Source organism: Falco peregrinus, chromosome 13, assembly GCF_023634155.1.
Source record: "Falco peregrinus isolate bFalPer1 chromosome 13, bFalPer1.pri, whole genome shotgun sequence".
NCBI lineage: Eukaryota > Metazoa > Chordata > Aves > Falconiformes > Falconidae > Falco > Falco peregrinus.
Genome location: NC_073733.1, coordinates 14230748 through 14252318, shown reverse-complemented (window position 1 = coordinate 14252318; position 21571 = coordinate 14230748). Strand labels below are relative to the sequence as shown.

General features: G+C 41.6%; 1 protein-coding gene across 1 annotated transcript in view; it reads right to left on the bottom strand.

Annotated features, from left to right (window-relative positions):
• HTR2C (5-hydroxytryptamine receptor 2C) overlaps positions 1 to 21571 on the bottom strand; it is a 103149-nt gene that overhangs the window by 36274 nt on the left and 45304 nt on the right. Inside the window, exon 3 of the mRNA XM_055818115.1 lies at positions 16989 to 17631. Coding sequence (XP_055674090.1) covers positions 16989 to 17373 — 385 coding nt within the window. The 5' untranslated portion in view covers positions 17374 to 17631. The remainder of the gene's footprint in view (positions 1 to 16988; positions 17632 to 21571) is intronic.

Sequence of the window (21571 nt, the reverse complement as noted above, 5' to 3'; positions counted from 1 at the left end):
ACAGCTTGTAAAACCACATAATACGATGCTAAGGATTTGCGTTGTGGTAAGCATTTTGTACACAACTTGTTACTAAGTAAAACTGCTCACTATTAACAGAGTCTACTAGAAAAGACTTAAAGTTGGAATAAGATTTAATCTTAAATGATGGTGCTTTCATCCTGCAGCATTTACAGCCTATAAGATACCAGATCGTTGTAAAACTGCTGCATGAGGACATGTAAGAGTCAACTCAGCCCAGCTTTTGTTTTTTACAGATCCAAAGATTTAGAAACACCTCAGACTGTGCCAACACATGTACCTTCATCCTCACATCCTGGAATTCAGGTGACATCCCTCAGCCACAAAGAAAACAATCAGGCAGCAACATCAATCCTGCCCGACTTTATGTCACAAATGCTGCAGGTACGCAGTTTTGAACCCTGAGAAGGTCTGTGATGGAAACAGCAAGGCAGGACGAGGTGATCCCGTTTCCCAGAACAATGTTTTGCCATGTGGAACGTGCTCCAGATGGGTAATGTCAGAGGCAAAGTTGAAATTTCACATATGACCACCATCTGGGTACTTTTGTACTCCTTTATTTTCGAGTTTTGCAGAAATTGTAGGCCTATTGTAAGTTCCATTAACATGAAGTAGAAGTTTAATTTAATGTGAATAAATGAAGTGTGGGCGTACCGATATATTAGAAAGAATACTATTACCCAGAAAATTATAGTGGTCTCATGAGGTGGAAGAGGAAACTAAAGAAGTGATATTTAGTTATGTTATACCATGGGGTTTTTGATAGACTTGTTTTTGCTTTGTAATCAAATGCAATGTTATTTTATTATCATGGCTCTACTATTATTACAGTGTAATCTTGCACTTGATAACAAATCAAAACCAGTGATAACTATGATAATAAAATAATGTGTTAACATAGTCTAGAAAAAAGTCATAAAATAAGTGTTGCTGTAGATTTAGCAAATGTAAATGAGTAACATGGGTGCTGTAGTAGAACTAGTCACTCCCAAGATACAAGAGATAGTTATCCCAATATGGACTAGAAAAAGCTTGGAAAAATCATTATGGAAAGTAGGTAAAGAAAGATGTAAAGGGTATACTTAAAGGGCTTCAACTTGGAAGTCATTTATCCTGTGTTCATGCTTGTCAACACCAACTTGCCCTGTTATATCAAATAACCTTGTTCTCTGTTGTGCATCTTGGATGGAGACAGGTAGCTATATTTTAACAGTAGATTCATGACTTTTGGCTTCTGCTGTGTTAAAACACAACCTCTCTTTCTATTCATTTCAGATCAGCTCATCAGAAGGAATCAACAGAAGCTTAACTGGCAAATTCGAAATTTTACCTAAAACTTCAGAATTTAAATAGCGGAGTGACAAGTAGTTACCATTCAGAGCAAACATGCAGACATAAGGACAGAGCTCTGCTGCCTCCTAAACCCATCCATCAATATTCATAGGTGTCAGATACATGTTTACGGTCTTCTGCATCCTAGTGGGTGCCAAATAGGTATGGTAAAAGCCTGTCATACAATTTCCATATCTCAACAACACCAAGACCTTTTGCTACAGCTGCTGCCTCTGATTGGAGATGCAAACAGGCATTTATAAAAACAAGCAAAACACTCAAAACTTACCTAAAATAAACATCGCCCCCAAAAAATTATACATCAGAAGGTAGAAATGGATTGGTCAGGGTAACAACTGGTCTGTTCCAATAACTCCAGCACAGCTGGAGAAGAGAGCCTGCTGCCAACATGTCAACGGGAATGGAAATCAAACCACCCAAAAAATAAGAGAATCAACAGAATCTTATCAACCGTCCTGCCTTACCCATACCTAAGAGTTGATAAAGGAACTAGGTATTTCATGTTTGTGCGTCACTCACTGATTCGTAGTCCTGCACCTTTTTCATCTAGGAACCAAGACAGCATCTTGGAGGAGAGAACCACTCGCTAAACCCACTGCTGTCACTGTGCTTATCAGAGCTCCTGCAGGAAGAGTAAAGTTTTCCAACAACAAGACTTACTGCAACCAGAAAACACAGAAGCAGGAAAAATGGGATGTGTAAGTTGAAACTAATGCACAAAACCAAAATGTTGATATAGCACATATTGGTAATCATAGCCTAGGTTCTGAGACAGGCTCATCACACACAAATTCCCCTTGTCTCATCAGTATCTTTAATGACAATTTCCACAGAAAGGCTAGTGAAGATCCGTTCTGTTTCTCTTGTGAGTTGTCCATTCAGAAAGGGGTTGTATTGCATCAGTGAGGCAGCGTGCAAATTAGTGCAAGGCAGAGCAACTGGCATGTGGCCCCTCTTCTATCAATGTAGTTTCCATTTAATTACCATGTAAGCAGATGAATCAAATCATAGCTTTTTTCCTAGCACGTGCTGATAAAACACAACGCGGGATGCTACGCTTACCATTAGGTCTCAGGGAAGTGAACTAACCTACGAGGGTATTTACACATATTTTAATGAATATTAGACAAATATAGAACCAGAATTTCAAGGGATATGTCATGTGAATTCGAGAGAGGTATTAAAATCATAATTTGCTGAGTAGAATTTAATAATATCAATTCAACAGACAGATGTGAAAGGAAGTAGAAGAAAAATTGAGTTAATTCTGAGTTAATTGACCCAATCCTGGAAACATTCATAATTCAAACTAATGTATTACATTGACATATTTGCCTTACAGCATATCTTAGTGCTTTTCAGAGATTTCACCTTGCTTCTCTGAATTTCTTTCCATTTTGTGCGAAGCAGCTGTCTACATATGTACTGGCCTGCATAAAGGCAACGATTTTTCCATACTTTTGAGCTCAAAGGCTGGGTTGGCCCATTACATCCACCTGTTCTAAAAATGCAGTAGTCTGTTCCCCAGAGTCTTGGCATGTCACCATCACTCAGGTTGAGCCCTTAGGCAAGAAATTACGATGTTGTTGTATTAATCTCATAAATAAAGAGCATTAAGGTTATCCTACTCGGAAAAGAAATCATCTTATTTTCACAAAATGCTGCCCATAACACAATACAGTAAAAGCAACAAATGCGATAGGATGTACACAAATACACCAAACAGCAAAACACTGACGCGAGGCACCTATCTGCATGCAACAACAGACTTCCCGAGTGAATACAGGGCATAATTTCCAAAGAGAACAAGGATCAAAGAGTTCTGCAATTTTATGTTAAGTCAAGACAGAGCACAGATATACAGCTGACCGTCCTTGGAGTCCTTCTGCGTTTCCCCTTAATGTTCCCCAGTATCTGCAGCTGCAGCCAGCATGGGAAAATGAGCCGTATGCTAATCTTTCCATCAGACTACAAGTAGGACCGTCCCTGGAAATTATAACTGCTCGTTGGCAAGTGCTGAGAAACACATGCTACTAACTAGTTCCTCATCCCAGTTTCACTCTGCTAGGGTGAGTGAGAAGAGACAGCAAGTTCTTAGCATGAGATAATATGTTCTAGATACTCGGTATGTGAAAGTGTTGCTAGATTTAGCTGCAGTCACTTTCTAGGAGGGGAAGCAAGGGCTTTTAAGAGTAAGAGGAAACAGAGTAATAACTGGTAAGGGGTGTTCTGGATGGACAGAACAGATGAAGCCATTGAGATGCACTACTTTGTCACAGCTCAGGCCAGCCTGCTGTGGTCTCATCTCTATTTTAAATGCCAGGTCACATGTGAGGTGCTTCTAAACAGAAAATATTTTGTTTCCCACTTTCCTAAGTTAATTTAATGTTTGGGTAAAGATTAAGAGGAGTTGCTGTCCCTTTCCACTCTGCTGTTCCGTGGAATTTACTATTCCTTTCTCTTCACCGCCCCCGCTTTTCAAATTTTTTGTTTTAAATAAAACAATCACACTGTTTACAAAAATCAATAGAAGCAAATGTCGGTTCACTGAGCAGATGCTGCTTGAGCACCAGGCTTCATGGTGTGGTTGGAGAGGCAGTGCACATTTTAACTGGGTCTTTCTCCAGATGGCAAACAGATTGTGAGAGCCAGGGAGGTCCGAGCTACAGCTGAAGCCAAACTCCAGGTAAGTTTTGCAAAGCTGCACCTAGACTGGAACTAAGTCCCTGTAAGAAGCTGTTACAGGGAAATACATATGCACAATGACACAGACTAAAATAAACTAAATTTTGGTGAAATGTCTGCAATTCAGGTTAAATCCTTCCTCTTGATTTTAAAATTGAAGTTTAAGAATAGGGGATTAAACATACCTAAGGAAGTTTCTAGGTGGCCGTGTCTCACATGGCCCCAGCACCCAGAGGTGGTGCTGTTCCTCCTTCCAGATGAGGCTAAATCTGCCTGTGGGAAACACATTAGCTGCCTTCATTTTATTTCTTATCTCAGTGATCCGCCTGGTACCTTTATAAAGCAGCAAATTTATCACTGGAACAGTTTATCATCATAGGGTCTTTCTTTTTATATATAACAATTCTGCATTTCTCATTATCTTCTATCAATTTCTAGTTTGCTACAAAGCATGTAAGTTTATATTTCTTTTCAGCTAAACTCATAAAAGTTAATTACAATGAGGCAATGCACTTACAAAGCTACTACTGGATTAACAGGCTCCTGTCATAAAAAGTAAACAAAGATTCATGCATTTTAAAGCACATTTAGCTTCACTGATCTGGAAGCAAATTGGGCATGAGAAGATTGCACTGACAGCATTAAAACCACTCCTGTATTTAAACTGGCATCAGTACCCCTGTAAAACAGAAATGTAACTATACACACTCCAGGTTTTGGGGGCCTTACACCCCCTGTGAGTCTTGAAACCTGTTGCATCTTTCAAAAATGTTTAGCAAAAGGATGAAATAAAAAATGTAATTAGATCTAAATCTTTATTTGCATCAAATAACAGCATCTAAATGTGTGCCATTCAAAATCATTCTAATGAGTCATACTTGAATATAAAAGATTTATTTTGGATGGGCAGTTCTCAATTACACCAGGCAGGCAAGACATGCCTGTCCAATTTAGTGTCTTAAATATGAAAAATAGCTCCCTGATTGGATGCAGTATACGTGCCGTGTCTAAATTAAAAAACTAAAGGCCATATGTTCAACCAGTGTAAGTGGGAGTTAATCCACTGAAATCATCAAGAATATTTTAACATTTCCCTTCACCTCTCAAGAACCTGGGAGGAGGACAAAGATGCACTCTGCCGGTCTTTTCTGCCACATTCATGGGGGCTGCATCCAAGGAAATATCCTCACTGAGATGTCTGGTTGATATTTTTGCGTGGTTTGTGCTTACCTAGAGCTGCTTCCATGGTGTGTTTTAGGGTGATAACACATATCAGGCTGAGCTGTGGAGCTGGAAGTGGTGCAAAAATCTTGCCTCCACTCAGCCAGCACCCACCAAGGCTTTGTTACAGAAATATTGTATATGGGAGGTTTCTGCTCCCGTTAGCAATTGCTTCTGGCTTTATTTGAGACCACAACCTCAAATGGTTTAGAGATGATGGGCCTAACTGACCCAGTGATGACTTCTTATGCCCGAGTGAAGCTGTGAGATAGAAAATACTGATGACAGGTTCCCCTGGGTAAAACTGCAAAGGGGAAGCAGCCCAGTTCATCAGCTTTTGAAGGAAAGTTGCAAAGCGCATTTGCTTCCTCTGAAGTACAAAGGTACGTAGAGACTCTGCTTTTTTCACACTGCAGTGTTAGGATTTTCTATTTAAAAACATGCTTCTTGCAAGAAAGTTGAGGTTGGCAAAGAGCTGAATTTTTGATTTTGTAATAAGGTGCTCAGAGATTTGTCATGGCTTTCTGCTGCTACACACTGACACATACAGATCCTGGCTTTGGCATCCCAACAGCAGGCAGACCTGAAAGGAAACGGGCTCTGGAAGATGTGAGATATGACTGCAGGAGCTCAGTGTCTTACCAATACTTGGTAGCAAACAACAGGACACGGACACAGTGAGTCAGAAAGTCCTCTTTGCCCCTGTATTCCTGTGGGATCAGGCAACTCTCCTTTGAATCTCTTGCAATTTCATTTTCCTATTTGGATCATGTTGCTCAGCAAACTATGATTTCTTTCTCTAAGGTGAATTTGCTTCCTCTGCCTCTATATTTTTTAACCAAACACAATGAAATAAATAAAAAAACCTCAACAGTCCTAGCCAGCCCAGAAGAGAGGAGTTCAATCCTTTTCCAGCAGGAAACACAGAGGAAAAGAGAGGTGTCTTAGTGAGAACCAGCCTCACAAAGCCAATACAAAGGCAATCACAAGAAGCTTTTAATCCCAAACCATACTAAGCAAGTAAAGGCCAGTTGATGTACACACTCTGCACAGACTGGGAACACATTTCAGTGCTAAGCTGAATGTTTCACACTGCACAACATTAGGTCATCTTACTTGGACAAACACCAGCTCATTTCTCTGACTATATGTACCATAAAGCTTTAACAGGAGAGCCGCTCGTGCTTTGTGTGACGGTGCTGAAATGTAATAAACAGCAATGCCACAAAGGGTGCTGCACTGCAGTGGCAGAATAGATTTCCTTAGACTCAGAGGAGAGTGGCAAAACATCTGGGACCCTTCTAGATGAAGGATGCTGCCACGGTCATGCCAAGAGCTTCAGTCATGACCAGGCTGGAGGGGTGTAAAGAGAATTGGAGGAGGCAGACAAGTGCTTTGGAAAAAGCTCTAGCCTCTTTGAACTTGCTGCCAATGTTCCCAGTGACTTTAGCATGGTCAGCATCTCCCCTGGTGCATTTTGTAGGAAGCCATTCCCTAGATCCACCTGTAAGCACAAGGGGAAAAAATAATTACACTACTTTACCTATCAGCAGCCTGCTGCCACTGATCAAAACAAAGGTGGCAAGAACACATTTAGAAAATAAAATCCAGGGTGTCCTATAGCATTCCCATTTTTAATTTTTCTACATTTGGCAGGGGAGGAAAGGACAGACTTTTCTACTTCATGGCTCACCTTTAATCTCAGAAATATGGATTCACACTTCCATGCAGCATTTTCCAGATCAGCACAACTGATTTTGTTCAGGCCTTTCTGCAAGAGGCTCTATCTGTGAAAACGTCTGTCAAAACCACAGGGCAAACAATGAGTCCCAGCAGCATCCCTCGCTACCTGCGTAAATCAGGGCCACAAGCACACTCACCCGACAAAGGCCAGAATTCGCTCTCAGCCTGGCAGTGCTGTAACATGCCAAGACAACTGAATGGTGCACAGGCAGCTTGCTCACACCTGACACCCACCACTGCCAGGCTGGGATGCTGGCACAGCCCCCCAGCCTGCTCAAGCACACCCTGCTCGAGTGCTTATGCGGGGTCTCCGTGGAGGTATGCCCCTTGACCTCTCCGGAGGAGTGTTGGTTAATTAAATCTAACACAAGCTGATTCAAAGGCTGTGCAATCAATAAATGCTCTGGCAGCCAACAGAAAGTACTCATGCAGCCTTCTCCATGACCAGCCCTCGTGATGGAAGCCACCAGAAACAGAAGCTGTTGAAAGAGTCTGTACTGTGTTCTGTGCTGGCCTGAGCAGCCCCAGCTCCATGGGCAGCAGCAGCATCCCTGGCAGGTCACAGGCTAAAAGCTCCATTAACCCACAGTAGGCAGAGTAGCTGGTCGCTTAACAGCAAGAGGTTAGGAGGAGCAAAACAGCATGTTTACGAATGTGAAATGTTTATTGTTCACTGGTGTTTTCTCCTGAAGCTGACGTATTGACAAGATCCTCTTGTCAATGTTAATGAACACAGGGAGGGTAATAAAGAATACCTCTGCCTACACCGAGAAGCAGGCTGAAGTCAGAGCTGGATGATATACAGGCAGCGCAGAGCGAAGAAATAACAAGAAAGAGGCAGGTGGTAAAAAATTAAATAGTAACAGTTCTGCCTCCGTATCTGACAGGAGAAATTGGTCTTCAGAGTCCCATAAATTGATGCTCCACAGTGTGGATTATAGCTGAGCTCAAATTAGTCATAAGGACCTGGCACAAAACTTCCAGGTCCTACCCATAGCTGGTTAGAAAGGTGCCATTCAAACTCTCTCTTCAAGCTGGTGTTGATTTATGCTGGGAAAAATCCCCTTTGCAACAGCAAACCCTTTGCTACATCATCCAGAGCTCAACAGTACGGGAAGCAAGACCTAAGGCAAGGAGTCCTCCGCTCTCCTCCTCAAAGAAAGGCTTGCCACTTGCAAGTGAACCCAAGCAGTTCTGAAGTGATGGGCAAGAAGTTTGTAGGAAACAGCTAATATGTGAGCTACTGTATCCTGGGAGCTCTGGCATAGCTGTCTTCATTGCTGTTGGAGACGTGCTGAGCTCCTGCTTTGAGGGAAGGTGCTTGCTGACCACCAAAACCATCTCCTGTTTCCTGAAGGCTCCAGAGTGCTGCCCAGCTCCCAACACACACCTGCAAATGGCAGACTGGATCCCACAGCTTCATGGCCCTGGAGTGGCTTTTGTTGTTTGAACATGCTGGAGGACAGCATTTGAGATTCTCCACAGCGTTACAGGGTTGGAAATTTGATTTCGTTCAGCATTACAATAAGCGTGAGAACTTTCAAAGATTTTCACAGGGATCGAGTTATGTTAAAAAATACACATTTTTGAGACAAGAGTTCATAGCTTGAAATACAGTCCGATACGCCCAGTGATTATTATGTTACTATGGCTAAGTGTTTAATTCTCGTGCAACAGATCATCATGAAGCTGGCAGAATGGGGACTTGGACTCCCACATGCTGTAAAAATACTTCACCAGCAACGAGAATAATCCCATTCCTCTTCCAGCTTCCCAGGAGAAGCGCTGTAGACATGGATACACTTCTACAGAGCTCCAATAAAAAATGTAATTAGACAAAAGCACCCTGGGTGGTTTTATTTGCCACGACACGCTTGCCTAGCATGCTACGTGTTTCCAGAGCAGTGGCCGGAGAGAGGCCCTTGCTCCCCGCTTTCCTGCAGTGCAAGGCATCAAGTGATGCTCTATGCTCCCACAAGCTACAGCAGAGCAGCTGCAGAAGAGAGGGAGCTACACCGAGTAAAGCGTTCACTTCCAGAGCATGTAATGAAGAATAACAACATTCATTTTCAGAAAGCAAGCGCAGAGCTGTACACCTCGTGGACCGTGACCTTCATATCCGTAACCGGAGTTAATCAAGCCTTGCCAACAGCCCAAGAGGGACACTTGTGCATTCATTATAGCCAGTTATTAACATACAGTTCACTTGTCCTACCTCAGGTGACAGATGGCCGTGCAGGTAAGATGGATATCAAAATATCACGGAGGCCAGGTGATAGTTACAGTTGGTTGCACCTATGCATGGTTGCTCCACGATACTTGCTCTGACTTTGGCCCCTACACGTGGCACACACGGCACTGGCTGGCGTTTGGCATGGCCGTGCGCTCTCCCAAGGGTTGGAGGAAAGACTCAAATCGTCCTGTCAAAGGGGGAAATTGCTGACACAAGGAGCTGCCTGCGATCCCTTCTTGTGGGGCACAGGATCTCCAAGGATGCAATTCAGGTGATACTTGGGGTGCACTACCAGCAAGCCCTGCCTGCTCCTCTCCCTCACAGTGTTCTGAAACATATTCCTGGCTGTCACGTCCCGCTTGCCATGATAATGCTGCAAATTTACCAGCTGCTGTTCCCGCACAGAGGCCTGCTAAGAAAGGAACGGATTTGTCCTGAGGGAAAGAAAAGAGCTTCCATACAGAAGATTTACAGTGGGTCCCACAGAATTTTTTTAGGAGGAATTTACAATGCAAGCCAAGGTTTTACTAAAGTCTGAATTTTTATGGGGCTGGTTCCTATTATATTAAAAGTTACAACCTTTCTAAATCTGTCCATGCAGCTGCAGCGCACACAGGAAAAAACAGCTCAGTTACTGATAGAGAACATTACCATCTGCCCAAAGAAGTGATGGTAGATCAAATACTGAATGCTGTTACAATTTAATCTACTAGAAGAAAGACAGATCCTGCAGATGTTAGGAGTGATGCAAAACTCCTTTCCAGAGGAGCCAAGTGCATTCTGCAGCACTTCCTGCTCTACCCAATTTTAGGTTGAGACACTACTCAGAAGTCAAATCCAACTCAAAGCAATGCTTTAACATAATTAAAATATACCTCTTAACTGACAACGGGCAGCAGAGACGACCATGACTTGCTTCCTTTAATTTATATAATTTATTTATGAATTGTTCCCTTGTTTGCAAGCCTTGAAACCAAAATCCATGTATTGTCTCAAAAGGATAAACACAGCAGAAAGGAAGCCAAGGCATAAGCTTGACCAGGAAACTTCACTGCCTCCTTCCTAGACCAGCACTTCACCATCAGTGCTGTCTGTGCGTCTGGTTTTATACAGCACAGCAGCAGCTCATCGTAGAGGAGGTGGAGATAACCCTTCTCCAGTTTTATGGGCTGACCAGTTTTGATCTTTCTCTTACTTAACCTGACGAGGACTGAAACTTCAAAGGGGCTTAGAAAGGAGTGTATGAAGAAGCAGCTTCAGTCAAAAGAACATTCCCAGGCAACAGGAACAATCAGTACAGATGTTACTAGTGACATGTTATTTCACTGAAAATAAAAAGTTTAAACACTGTGTTTCTCTATCAGGGAGTAGCTGTGCCCACATGAACATCTTTTGTCACTTAACTGTATCCATGGTTTGGCACCATTTGTGCTTCCTTTTCATTCCTGGCCCATCCAATATTCTTAATTCTCTTTGGATTGTTACATGACCTCTTGGAGAGGAAGACAACAAGAAAATCAAATACCTCAACCCACCTTCACAAAGGACTAAGCCTTTTTCTACTCCCCCAACAATTTTTGTTTTGCATAGCTACTGCAAGACTGCAACATGCCTTCCAGAATAGTGTCCAGGAGATTTTTTTCTATGAAATTGAGAAAATGAAAGACAGAAAGAAAGATAAGGTATTCATGCTAATTTCATTATATTAAATAATTATATTAACAAAGAAGTATTTATCTCAATGGAGAACACTGCACTAGTGTAAGATACAACCTGCCTGTTGAGAAAGCCCTGGGGATGGGCCACTCCTTAAATGAAGCAGTGGAATTTCACCAATTAGGAAAAAAAAAAAAAGTCCAAATGACTGTATCCATCTCATATTGGTGCTATTCTGCAAATATCACATTTGATTTCTCATCTCTCATAACAAAAGAATACAAAAACCTTGAGGAGATTTTCAGACAAGACATCAATAAAAAGACATATCAAAATAATGAGAAAGAATAACAAAAGGCTAGAATAAGTTAAATTCCTGTGACAATTTTGAAAAACAATTCTGTCTTAGTAACAGTAGCAAGAGGATGACTCTGAAGTGCTACAGAGCACTATGGTCTTCATTTAAAGTGCTTTGCACTGCTCAGATGCTGACACTTCCCCTACAAGTCTAGCTTGCAGTCTTTGTTGTACAAAGTCCAACATTAAAAATTTAACTAAAAAATAAAATGAACAAGATAAAAAGCCAAAACCAAGGTATGGATAATCTCAGATGAGATCAGAAATGAAATTTAGAAGAAATTCAAGTGTATGGAGAAAAATATAACAATTAAAAGCTAAAGGCTTCTACCCAAAGTGAGTTGGAAGAGGCTGATGACACTACAAGTGATCAAAGTTAATCACTGCGGAGAAAGGGCATGTAGCATCACTCCCTCCTCTTGCTAGGTATTATCAGCCTCTCCAGGCCTGAGCTCCTGTGCCGATTTCAGGTCTTCAGCTTCAGCCTTTGACTTTCACTTGACCAGAAGCCACCAGTTTTCCACCAACGCACGATAAAGCTACATAGGATCCTAATGCAGTTTCCAAACGATCAAGCAGAGCATCACTTGTAGGGTGCAATACTTTCAGGGGTTCTGGAAAATCTGGCCACTTAACATTCAGCTGCCTCAAAATTTTTTGCAACCAGGGACCCATATTCAATGGTGTACAGAGAATATCCAAGAGACTATTTAGTATTCCCCCAGATCCCCTCACTCTAAGCTCAATTTAAACCTTGTGTAACAGAAGAGAAGCTTTTATACGGATCCAGGGCACGCCGTACAGTTTTCTTTCCCAACAGCAACACAGACATGCCACAACTTAATCCCATTTGTCATATTAGGTAAACAGGCAGTTGTTCCTGTGGAGAAAATTCAGTAGCAGGATACTCAATATCTGAATTGAAGTTCTCTATGTATCTAATAAGCTAGAAAGAGGGTGAACAATGACTTAGTATGTTTTTAGATTTCGCATAATTATTCAGGTTAGCTGAGGTTACAAGAAAGCTGTGGGGACTTCAAAAGAAAATAAGTGCTGCTGGATGAACACAGCGTAGCAGCCAATGGATTTTACTGACAGTAAAAGATAGACTAATACATGCTGTTGGATTTAACTTTCATTGCAGACATCCCAGTTACAAGGTGTCACGGGAGAGCAAAAATAATCCCATCTCTGAGTTTATGACACAGTGCAAGCAACCTAGGTGTTTCCATCTGTGCAAAGTCCAGCAGAAGAATGAAGTGTAGTGGTTACCCAATACAAACAGAAACTCATGCATTTAAAATTAACATGCATGAAAAATAATTTCTGAAAATAATGCAACTGCCACCTGGAATTTCGTGTGGTCAAGATGCAGCTAAGGCCATGACTTGGCAAGATTTTTAAAATGCTAGATATCTGAGTATCATATCATGAAATGTTAAACTGCACTGCTTCTCCCCTCCGAAGGGGGAATAAGCAGCAAAGTCTGCCACAAGTGCTCAGCACCACATAATAATGATCATAATTATCAATAATAACAATAATTTGGATGTACAGCTGCTCCAGCAGTTGGGGCTAATGAATGCTGCCTCTAAGACCAGCCTTCCTGGAAGCTGCACTGGGCTGCAGCTTTACAGTGTTTTTTGAAACTCAAAGAGAAGAGAGAAGCCTGGGCACCTGGAGTCACAGATGAGTGTGTTGGCCACTTGTTGGCCACGCTTTAGCATCTTGTTAGCAGCTGTGAACCCGTTTCATTAAGATGAAGAAAGTTTAGTACTGTCTGCAGTTTCCACAGAGCTGATGAGATCCTCCAGCATTCCTCCACTAGTACTAGTAGCCAAAGAGCAGCCCTCTCTTCCCTGCCCATAAACACGAGAAGTAACGCAAGCGCACCACTGTTTGTCCCTAAGATGCTCCAGGGTGAGGAGACAATCTCCGCGTGTTGTCAGAAGCTCCATTACATGCTGAATACGTGATGCCCTATCACACAAGTATTTTTAATTAATCAGAAGTTTCTCCATTGAAATTAAACCCAGTGTTAATTTCTCATTTACTCTCCCCAGTACATGCTGATTAATTAGCATACTAATCTGTTTAGTTCTTTGGGAATTGCATGCCATGGGAAATGTTCTAAATTGTCAAACGACACTCACCGATTAGTCCGAGAAATTTAAGAAAGACTAATTGATAAATATATCAGAACACTGACTAATTGTGAAAAATCCAGCATGATGCATCCTGCCATCCCTTCCTTTGTAATAAGATTCTTGAATTAACTGACAACTTGGTTTTTTCTTGTTTTAATTAAGAAAACCACTGAAAACCAGAAGTCTTTGTGGAGGGTGTCTATTCAATTTTCTGGTTATGCTTGAAGTGAAATCTACTTCATCTACCTCATTAGCTGAAAAGTAAGGAAATTAACCTACTCTGCAAACTGGAATTTATCATTGGGACTGAGAGAGCTGATGTGGAAACTTAAAAGCAACTTCATCTCTCTTCTATTTATTATATGTATTTTTTAAGGTTCCTTTCAGATTACAAAAATTAAAAGTGACTTCTACCGATCTGGAAGAGATATGCTGCATACATTTCTCTGTACAGCATATGGCAGCTTTTGAAAGAGTCCAGTGTCGTAATACATAGACTATAGAATGCATAGGGTAAAATATACAGAGTAAAAGTGACTGAACATCCACAGTTATGTCTCCAAGTAGTCCATGACCATGAATCTCAGTTACTCTCAGAGGAATTCTGCTGATGTTTGAATATTTGTCCCCTTAATCACTGCTACTGGTTTGTGTGCTACCATGTCAAACAGAACACAAAACCCACTAAAGCTTTTGTGTGTGTTTGGATTTTCTGACGTCTAGCTTTTAGACAACGAAATTAAGTGCCCCGTTCTGCTGGCCACCACGGCATCCAAAGAGCCTGCAGGCTGCTGTAAGAAGGACCTTCCGACCAAAAACTACAGCTCAAAGGAAACTAAGCCAAGAAACCTTGTGTTACCCAAGAGGACAGCTTTTTTCCTCAAAACCAGTGTATGCAATGGTGCAGAGATGCTACTAGATTAAACAGACTAGGGAACAAGTGATGGATGTCTGGAGGCTGTCAATTATAAAAACGGCATTTGTTAATGTTTTGGCTCTGCCAAGAGCCTTTCCTGCTGCTGTCTCGTACTGCTGTAAGAACTGGTCCACCAAGCTGAATATAATACACAAGATACCTGCCTCCCCTCCCTGCCAAAGCTAGAAGTAGGTGTAGGACTCTGAAATGCTTGATGACTCCAGCACACGTGAAGCTGAGGAAGACACAGCTGTATTTGGTCCAAGTTGTATGTAGTGATGAGTGACAGGTTTAACGGTTTAACCAGCTTTTCCTCTGTGCTGTTACATGTATGTTTTATTTATGTGAACCATCAAATGCTGAGGTTGTTGATGTGCCTTGTTAGTGTTATACCCTAAATGATTTTTCTAAAGGCCCACAAACGGGTATCCTCATGTTATGGTGGATTTCAAGCAGAGCAATACCCTTGACAAGCTCAGTCTTTTTCCTTTGGTCTTCTATCAGACATACTCAGTCAACCCATGCCCTTTAACTTCTGGGTATCATACCAAGTGTTTATTTTCAGGATAAATTAGCAAATAATCACTTGGGAGAGGGGATAGACTTCCTTTACTCCCTCCGGCAGCCTTCTTTCCTTGCTGCTGGAGTGGCACATCCCTGGCTGCTTGCTTCCAAAATTAGTACCTTAAATAATATAGAAGAGTAATTTCACAGGAGTCCTATTTAAATCAGTCCACAAGGTCCTCTGAGTCTCTCTTTTCCCCAAATGGAGCTTTTCCTCCTTCCCTACAAAGCCTAAAGGCAATGTGCCTGCTTTGGTCCAGCCCAGCAAGGGCCACCAAGCTGGCCCAAGGGAGCCGTGCCAGCACCCAGCACAGCTCCAGTGGCCTCCTGGCTCCTCTGAATTAATAGCAGCTATTCTAATTTCTCACAATATTTCCACAAATTTTCCATGCCTGTTCTGAAATAATAACTTCTGCCAAAAAAAAAAATAATCTATTGAGTGCCATTTGCCTGCGGAGAAATGTTTGGGCCATCAACAGCTAATACTGGTGCTCTGATAGAAAAGTGGAATAATTACAATTCCTCTTCAGATCAATGATATTTACTTGCCTCTAAATATGCAGCATGCTTTACACCTTTAAACGACTTTAAGTAATAATTTTCTAGACAGAACAGAAAATCCATTTCCATTAGTTTCCAAAGACTCAGAAAGTATGGATGTAGGAAGATCACTTCCATAAATTCACCTTTTCAGAGTCACCGGGTAACCCAGAATTGATGCAAGTGCAGGTCAACCAAATAATTCAGTATTTACATGCTCCCTTTCCAGCTCCAGGGAGCCAGAGTAAAATGCTAAAAATAAAATACACACATTGTAATACAGAGAAGATTTAGAGATGGAAATATTCTGACAGCCCAAAATAAAAGGTTTTATGTATAAGATCTCAGTGGCTAGCTCTGTACCCAAATCACATACTGATTTAACTCACTGTAGACAAGTTATATAAGCTTTGGAATGATGTATTCTTGATCAACATGTTTTAGAAATGAATCTCTGTCTGAATCATTTAGGCAAGTGAAGAGTCACATAAATAACCATACATTTTACTTTATAGGACAGTAAACCAATCTCTAATCAAATTTGTAAGTAAACAGCATTATTTGTTTCCAAGAAATACCAGTATTAAAATACTTCTCAAAGAAAATCTGAAAAAAGACCAAAAATTATTGCTATCTAGTAAACACACATATAACATATTATATTGATACATGAATACATAAATACGATGATCAGAGATATAGAGGTGAACACAATACCCCTTTGTAATATCCAGGGATGGAGAGTCCTAATACCATACTGGGAAAAAAAAAAGATTCCAAGTCTTAGACAGACAAGAAAGTTGGATGTATGTGATATTTTACTCCTTTGAAGTGCTAACAGTGATTCTACACTTCAGGGCAGGAGCAACACCCTACTTCAGTGCAAACACACCGACCCTAATGTGGCAGGGGAGAAATCGATGCTTACACCTATACATGAAGATCTCAAAGAGTTTTGAAACAGAGGGCATTTCCTCATGTTAGAGATCGGTAAACTGAGGCACAGAAAGGCAAAATGAGCCCCTGAATGGCACAAGGCAAGCTCAGGTATAAATGCCAAGAGTGAAGGCTTTTATTTGAATGACAAATCTACCAGTGCAAACCTCCTTTATCAACCACTTTATTGCTCAAACCCCACTGATAGCAGTGGGAGCTCGAGGACTGATTCTGCCCTGGCTTAGAGCTGGGTCAGTCAAAACCACACTCCTCAATATTTCCCTAAGCTCTTGTGTCCCAGCTAATTTTGGGGCAGCCCAACCAGAAGGTGAAAGCTGACTCACTGTTGCAGTGTCTCCGAGTGGCCTCAGCCAAAAAAAACCCCCCTGACGCTGGTACCATTCATGGGTCATTCCCAACAGCATGGAAACAAGTTCTGCTCCCAGCAGAGCCTCACCTTCACCCAGCAGAGCACGAACCTCAGCACAGACCCACAACAAAGTCCACACTGATACTCCCCAAGCTACCAGCACATGAAAAACCGGACAAAGCAGATTGCTGCAGCCCGGGATTCCCTGCAAAAGCATTCAGTCAAACAAGGAGGGAAGCCACTTACCGTACAGGACTGTAATGAGCGACACGGGCATGACCAGGATACCCACCAGCATGTCTGCCACCGCCAAAGACATCAGGAAGAAGTTTGTAGCATTCTGCAACTTCTTCTCCAAGGACACAGCCATAATTACCAATATGTTCCCCCCAATGGTCAGCAGGATGACAACCAAGATCAGGAGGGCTGGCCAGTTCTTCTCCCTCACGGACATCCGAGAGACTTCGCCCTTCTCAGAGGCATTAAGAGGATCAGATGTAGACAAACTCTGATTCAGAGTCAAATTACTGCTTAAGGACCAAGCCATCAGACCGCCATGCAAACTAAAATCCAGCGTAACAGACACTGTCGTTAAGCTGAGTAATATTCCAGGGCTACTTAAAGTGCTCATCGTCTGGGACTGTTTTTTCTGTCTCTTAACCGTGCCTCAGAGATGACCCCTTTTCCAAATTGTGGGTCCAAGGCAGATGCTGAACTTCACAAAACCTGAGCCAGAAAATCAATTGATCTTCCATAGTGAAACAAGCCTTACAGAGGTTAGCGTGGAGCTCTTCTGGTTTCCTTGGGTGTGGTGGAAGATGACCGCTGACTGGCACCCTCGAGAGAAAGGAGACTTTGCAATCTCCAGCTGGTTTCCAGGTCCACCATCCTGAAAAGGAAAGAAAAAGTATATTCTTCACTGAAATCACAGTATACACATCACCTTCTTTATCTCCATGCAACTGACATTCTTACTCTCTCCCTTCCTGCTGGCTAGGATGTTCTCCAGACTGCAAGTAATTTATCTTATGGGTGCAGACTATGCCTACAGTTATGGGGGAGAGAGGGAGAGAATCACATCAGCCTGCTCTGGTTGGTTAAAAGCTGATTATCGCTAATTAAATGTTTTGTGAAACCTGCAAAAGCAAGTCTGAAGAGCAAAATATGTTTCAATTGATAGCCACTTCACAGGTACTCTGTTGGTGTGTAAAACAGTAATTGCATGAAATCCCAACCAATGCAGACAACGCAGCCAAAGCACCACGTAAACCATCTCCTTAAATGGAAGGGTTTGGATATATTTTTTGCATATTCTGAGATAAAGCGCAGGTGTTGTAAAAAACCCTCAGATGTTGATGATTGACTGTCTTATACTAAGGAAGACATCTTTTTTATTATTTATTGGGAAATCAATGGTGAATAAGATGCAATATATATTAGGTAACATTATACGATGCTATGCTGTCAATGTCCCCAAACAAGTAATAGAATTAAATGAAGAGAAAGGACAAACTTTCGTAAAAACTGAGCAGTTATTTCTGCTCTTCTTCACCCATTTTTGTGCTGCCGTGCTTCCACACTGACCACAAGCACACAGCTGGGCCAAGTAAGCCCAGTGCCATCAGGCTGCTGCCCAGGACTACTGCCCATGTGCAAGCATCAGCAGCCCCATCACACACACGGCTGGCAGGATAATCCTCACGCGGTCAGCAGATATTCCTCAGAGCATCTCGCATGATTTATGCTCCTTCACAAATTAGTTGACAGCAAGGGCAAGTCAGATTGCAGCCCCTGACTGCCCATGTAATACAGGCCAGAAAGCATTACACTGACGCCTGCAAGGAGTCCAGTAGCCTCATGCATTGACCTAATTCAGCAGATTAAACATACTCTTAACTTCAGACACATGCCTACCCCCAACTGAGGCTAAAGGTATGTATTCCCAATCCTGGCTAAATCACATCCTCAGGAACGCAATTGTTTTGACTGTCCATCCTGTACAAGTAGTAAAGCAGCTCTGCTTTGCATTCCCAGAGTCAGGGTCCTCACCACCACGCACAGCATAGGACCAAAAGCACAGAAGGAAAGCAGCTAGCAGAACAACAGAAAAAAATACCACACTGTATGGAAGTCAACCATCAAGTAGAATAAAATCAATGGCATGCAACTTATTTTGAGCATATCCTCAACTTCTTTGTGTAGTCCACAGGAAAAGAGCTGTTCTATCACTGTTAAATAACTAACTAAATAAAAGCCAGATTTTAGCCCTTGAATACATGGTGGCGCACATGTGACACAGCAATTTGCTGTCCAGGGATCAAAAGCTAAATTTAATTCATGGGATTACAGTAGATTTTATGCAAAATAAGAAGTGCTCAGAGTCCTATAATAAAATGTTTAACATTCATGAAGGTTTTAGAAACTTACCAATGGGCTTTGTGCACAAAAACATTTTGTAAATGAGCAGTGTGTACAATGAACCCAGATTTGCTTCTGCATTATAGTTAATTATTCCCAAAGGGTCTCTAAACCTCATATTTAGGAAGAAGTTTTGCACTATGTACATAGAAAATAATTTTGCAGCTGCACATGCAGATGAATTAACAAGTTGTCACTGGACCGTTGGTTTTTTCAACTTAGCTGGTCTAAAAAAAAAAATCTCTAGAAAGTTTCAAAATACTTCAGTTTGGTTGTTTGGGTTTGTTGGGGTTTTTTTTGGTTTTTTTTTTTTTTTTTTTCTCCCAAAACACAGCTTTTGCTTTAAAGCTGTGAATAAAATGAACCATTTTTCCAAATCACCTTTCCACAGTGAAGGAGACACTAGGCAACTTTGTGGCACAACCTTTGCTGTGCAAGATAGCCCCATTAGAGCCAGTGGGAATTTCTGGGACTCTGGAAACTTTTTTTTGGCTCCATGACTCTTGGGCACTGTTGATCATGCCACAGTAATACTTTGGCAGGATGAGCAGAAAGTTCATACCTAAATCCTGAGTTCAGGATACCCAGCCTTGGTCTTACTTCTTCCCAGACCTGAATTCTCAGAGGCTTTGGTGAGGGTGATGCTACCTGCTATTGCCATAGATATGAATGAGCTTGATGTTCCTAGCACATGCTAGTTGGGAGTGCCAAAGGAACATGAGCAGGGAGATGCCTCAACTCTAGATCGTCGAACTCCTCCCCCCCCCCCAAAAAAAAGCAACATAACTGCAAGATAAGATTTCTGAATAAAAAAATCTAATTTTATAACTGCTCAGGACTGAATTCTGAAATGGTCAGTAGGGTCATTCTCTCTTGCATGTCACAAATGCATTTTCAATAACATTTTCTTCCATGAATGATGTTGCATCAGAACACGGAGTTAAAAAAAAACAAAAAAGTAGGATGGATTATCACTTGCTTATTCATCAGTTTTATTATTAAAAATAAAATGTATGCTATTTGACTACTAATGTCCCACCAGGCATGGGGTTCCAAAATTATACTAGTCACCAAATACAATTTGCTTTGGATTAGATTATCGTCAGGAGAAAAAGATTGGTTTTGTCAGGAAAGCCTGACAAATAAGTCTCCCTGAGAAAGGGAGACTTCAATATTCATTTGATTGCTCTAAATGAGCAGTTTTTCAAACACACGCAGAGAGACTGAGAAAAATGCTTTCTACACAAAGTAAATTCTGCAAATTTGGTTCACACTAACTTCTCAGCAAGAAAATTACATTTTCTAAAGTCTAACAGATTTCTCAATAAACCTTTCCATACACTCCTGTCAGCAGTTAAAAATGTACATGTTCCACATGCAGAGGTAGAACTATGATACGATATTGAGAAACTGAATTTTTTTAATTAGGGCTATAATGGTAAAAATTAATCTCAGATTCCAAATTTCATCTTTGCTATTAGAAGGAATTATGATTTCTTTTAAAACTTGGCCATTCACCTGTCTATCACCTGGAGTGACATGTGAAGTGCACCATTACTGTTTTTGTGCTAATAGAGAACTAGGAAAAGAAAAGGAAATCACAGAGAAACCTAAAAAAGCATTTTCCAGGTGCACTTATGGAAATGCAATACCTAAAATAACTGGGTACATATGTAGGAGAGATGTGTAGAAAAAAAAGCGAACACTGGCAGAGCTCTGCCTTATCCTATAGCCCCCAAATTCCTGGTTTAGATGGATGAAAGGTGTCGGAACTGCTCTGTACGTCACTTGTCCCTGACGGTGGCCAGAAGGAGGTTGGCAGCTCTGGTTCCCAGTGCCACTGACAGCCACCCCAGGTGCAACCAGGTCCCTGCACCCAGGAAATGGAGGAAGGAAGAGCCAAACTCTCAGACCAGAATAACATGACAGCTCATTTTGATGTTCCCTACATTCAGCCATCATCAGGTCTGGCATAAACAGTGACAGGCCTTCATCTCTTACCTTGGCATAAAGAGAAAAAAAATCCTTTACACAGAAGAGAGGCGTCTAACATCTGAGCCAATGGTTTCGGTCCTATTCTACCACATTTCTGTTAAAAACACTCCACCAGAGTCCTTACCAAGACTCACTCCACTGCTTTTATTTATCATTTTCAGGTTTCACTGCCTGGAGAATCATTGTTACTCATTCCAGAACAGCATCAGATTCTGTACTGGCAGGAATACCTTGGAGAGGACACCAGGATCATGAGGGTCTTCAAAAGTGGTATAGGTCTCATCCAAGACTATAACGTTAAAAAGAAACAAAACTCTCTCAATTGCTTTAACATCAATAGAGGAAGCATTCTGCATATTCATTTTGAAAAATGATATGTGGAAATTTGACTACAGCTATGCTCAGGATTGGGCTCC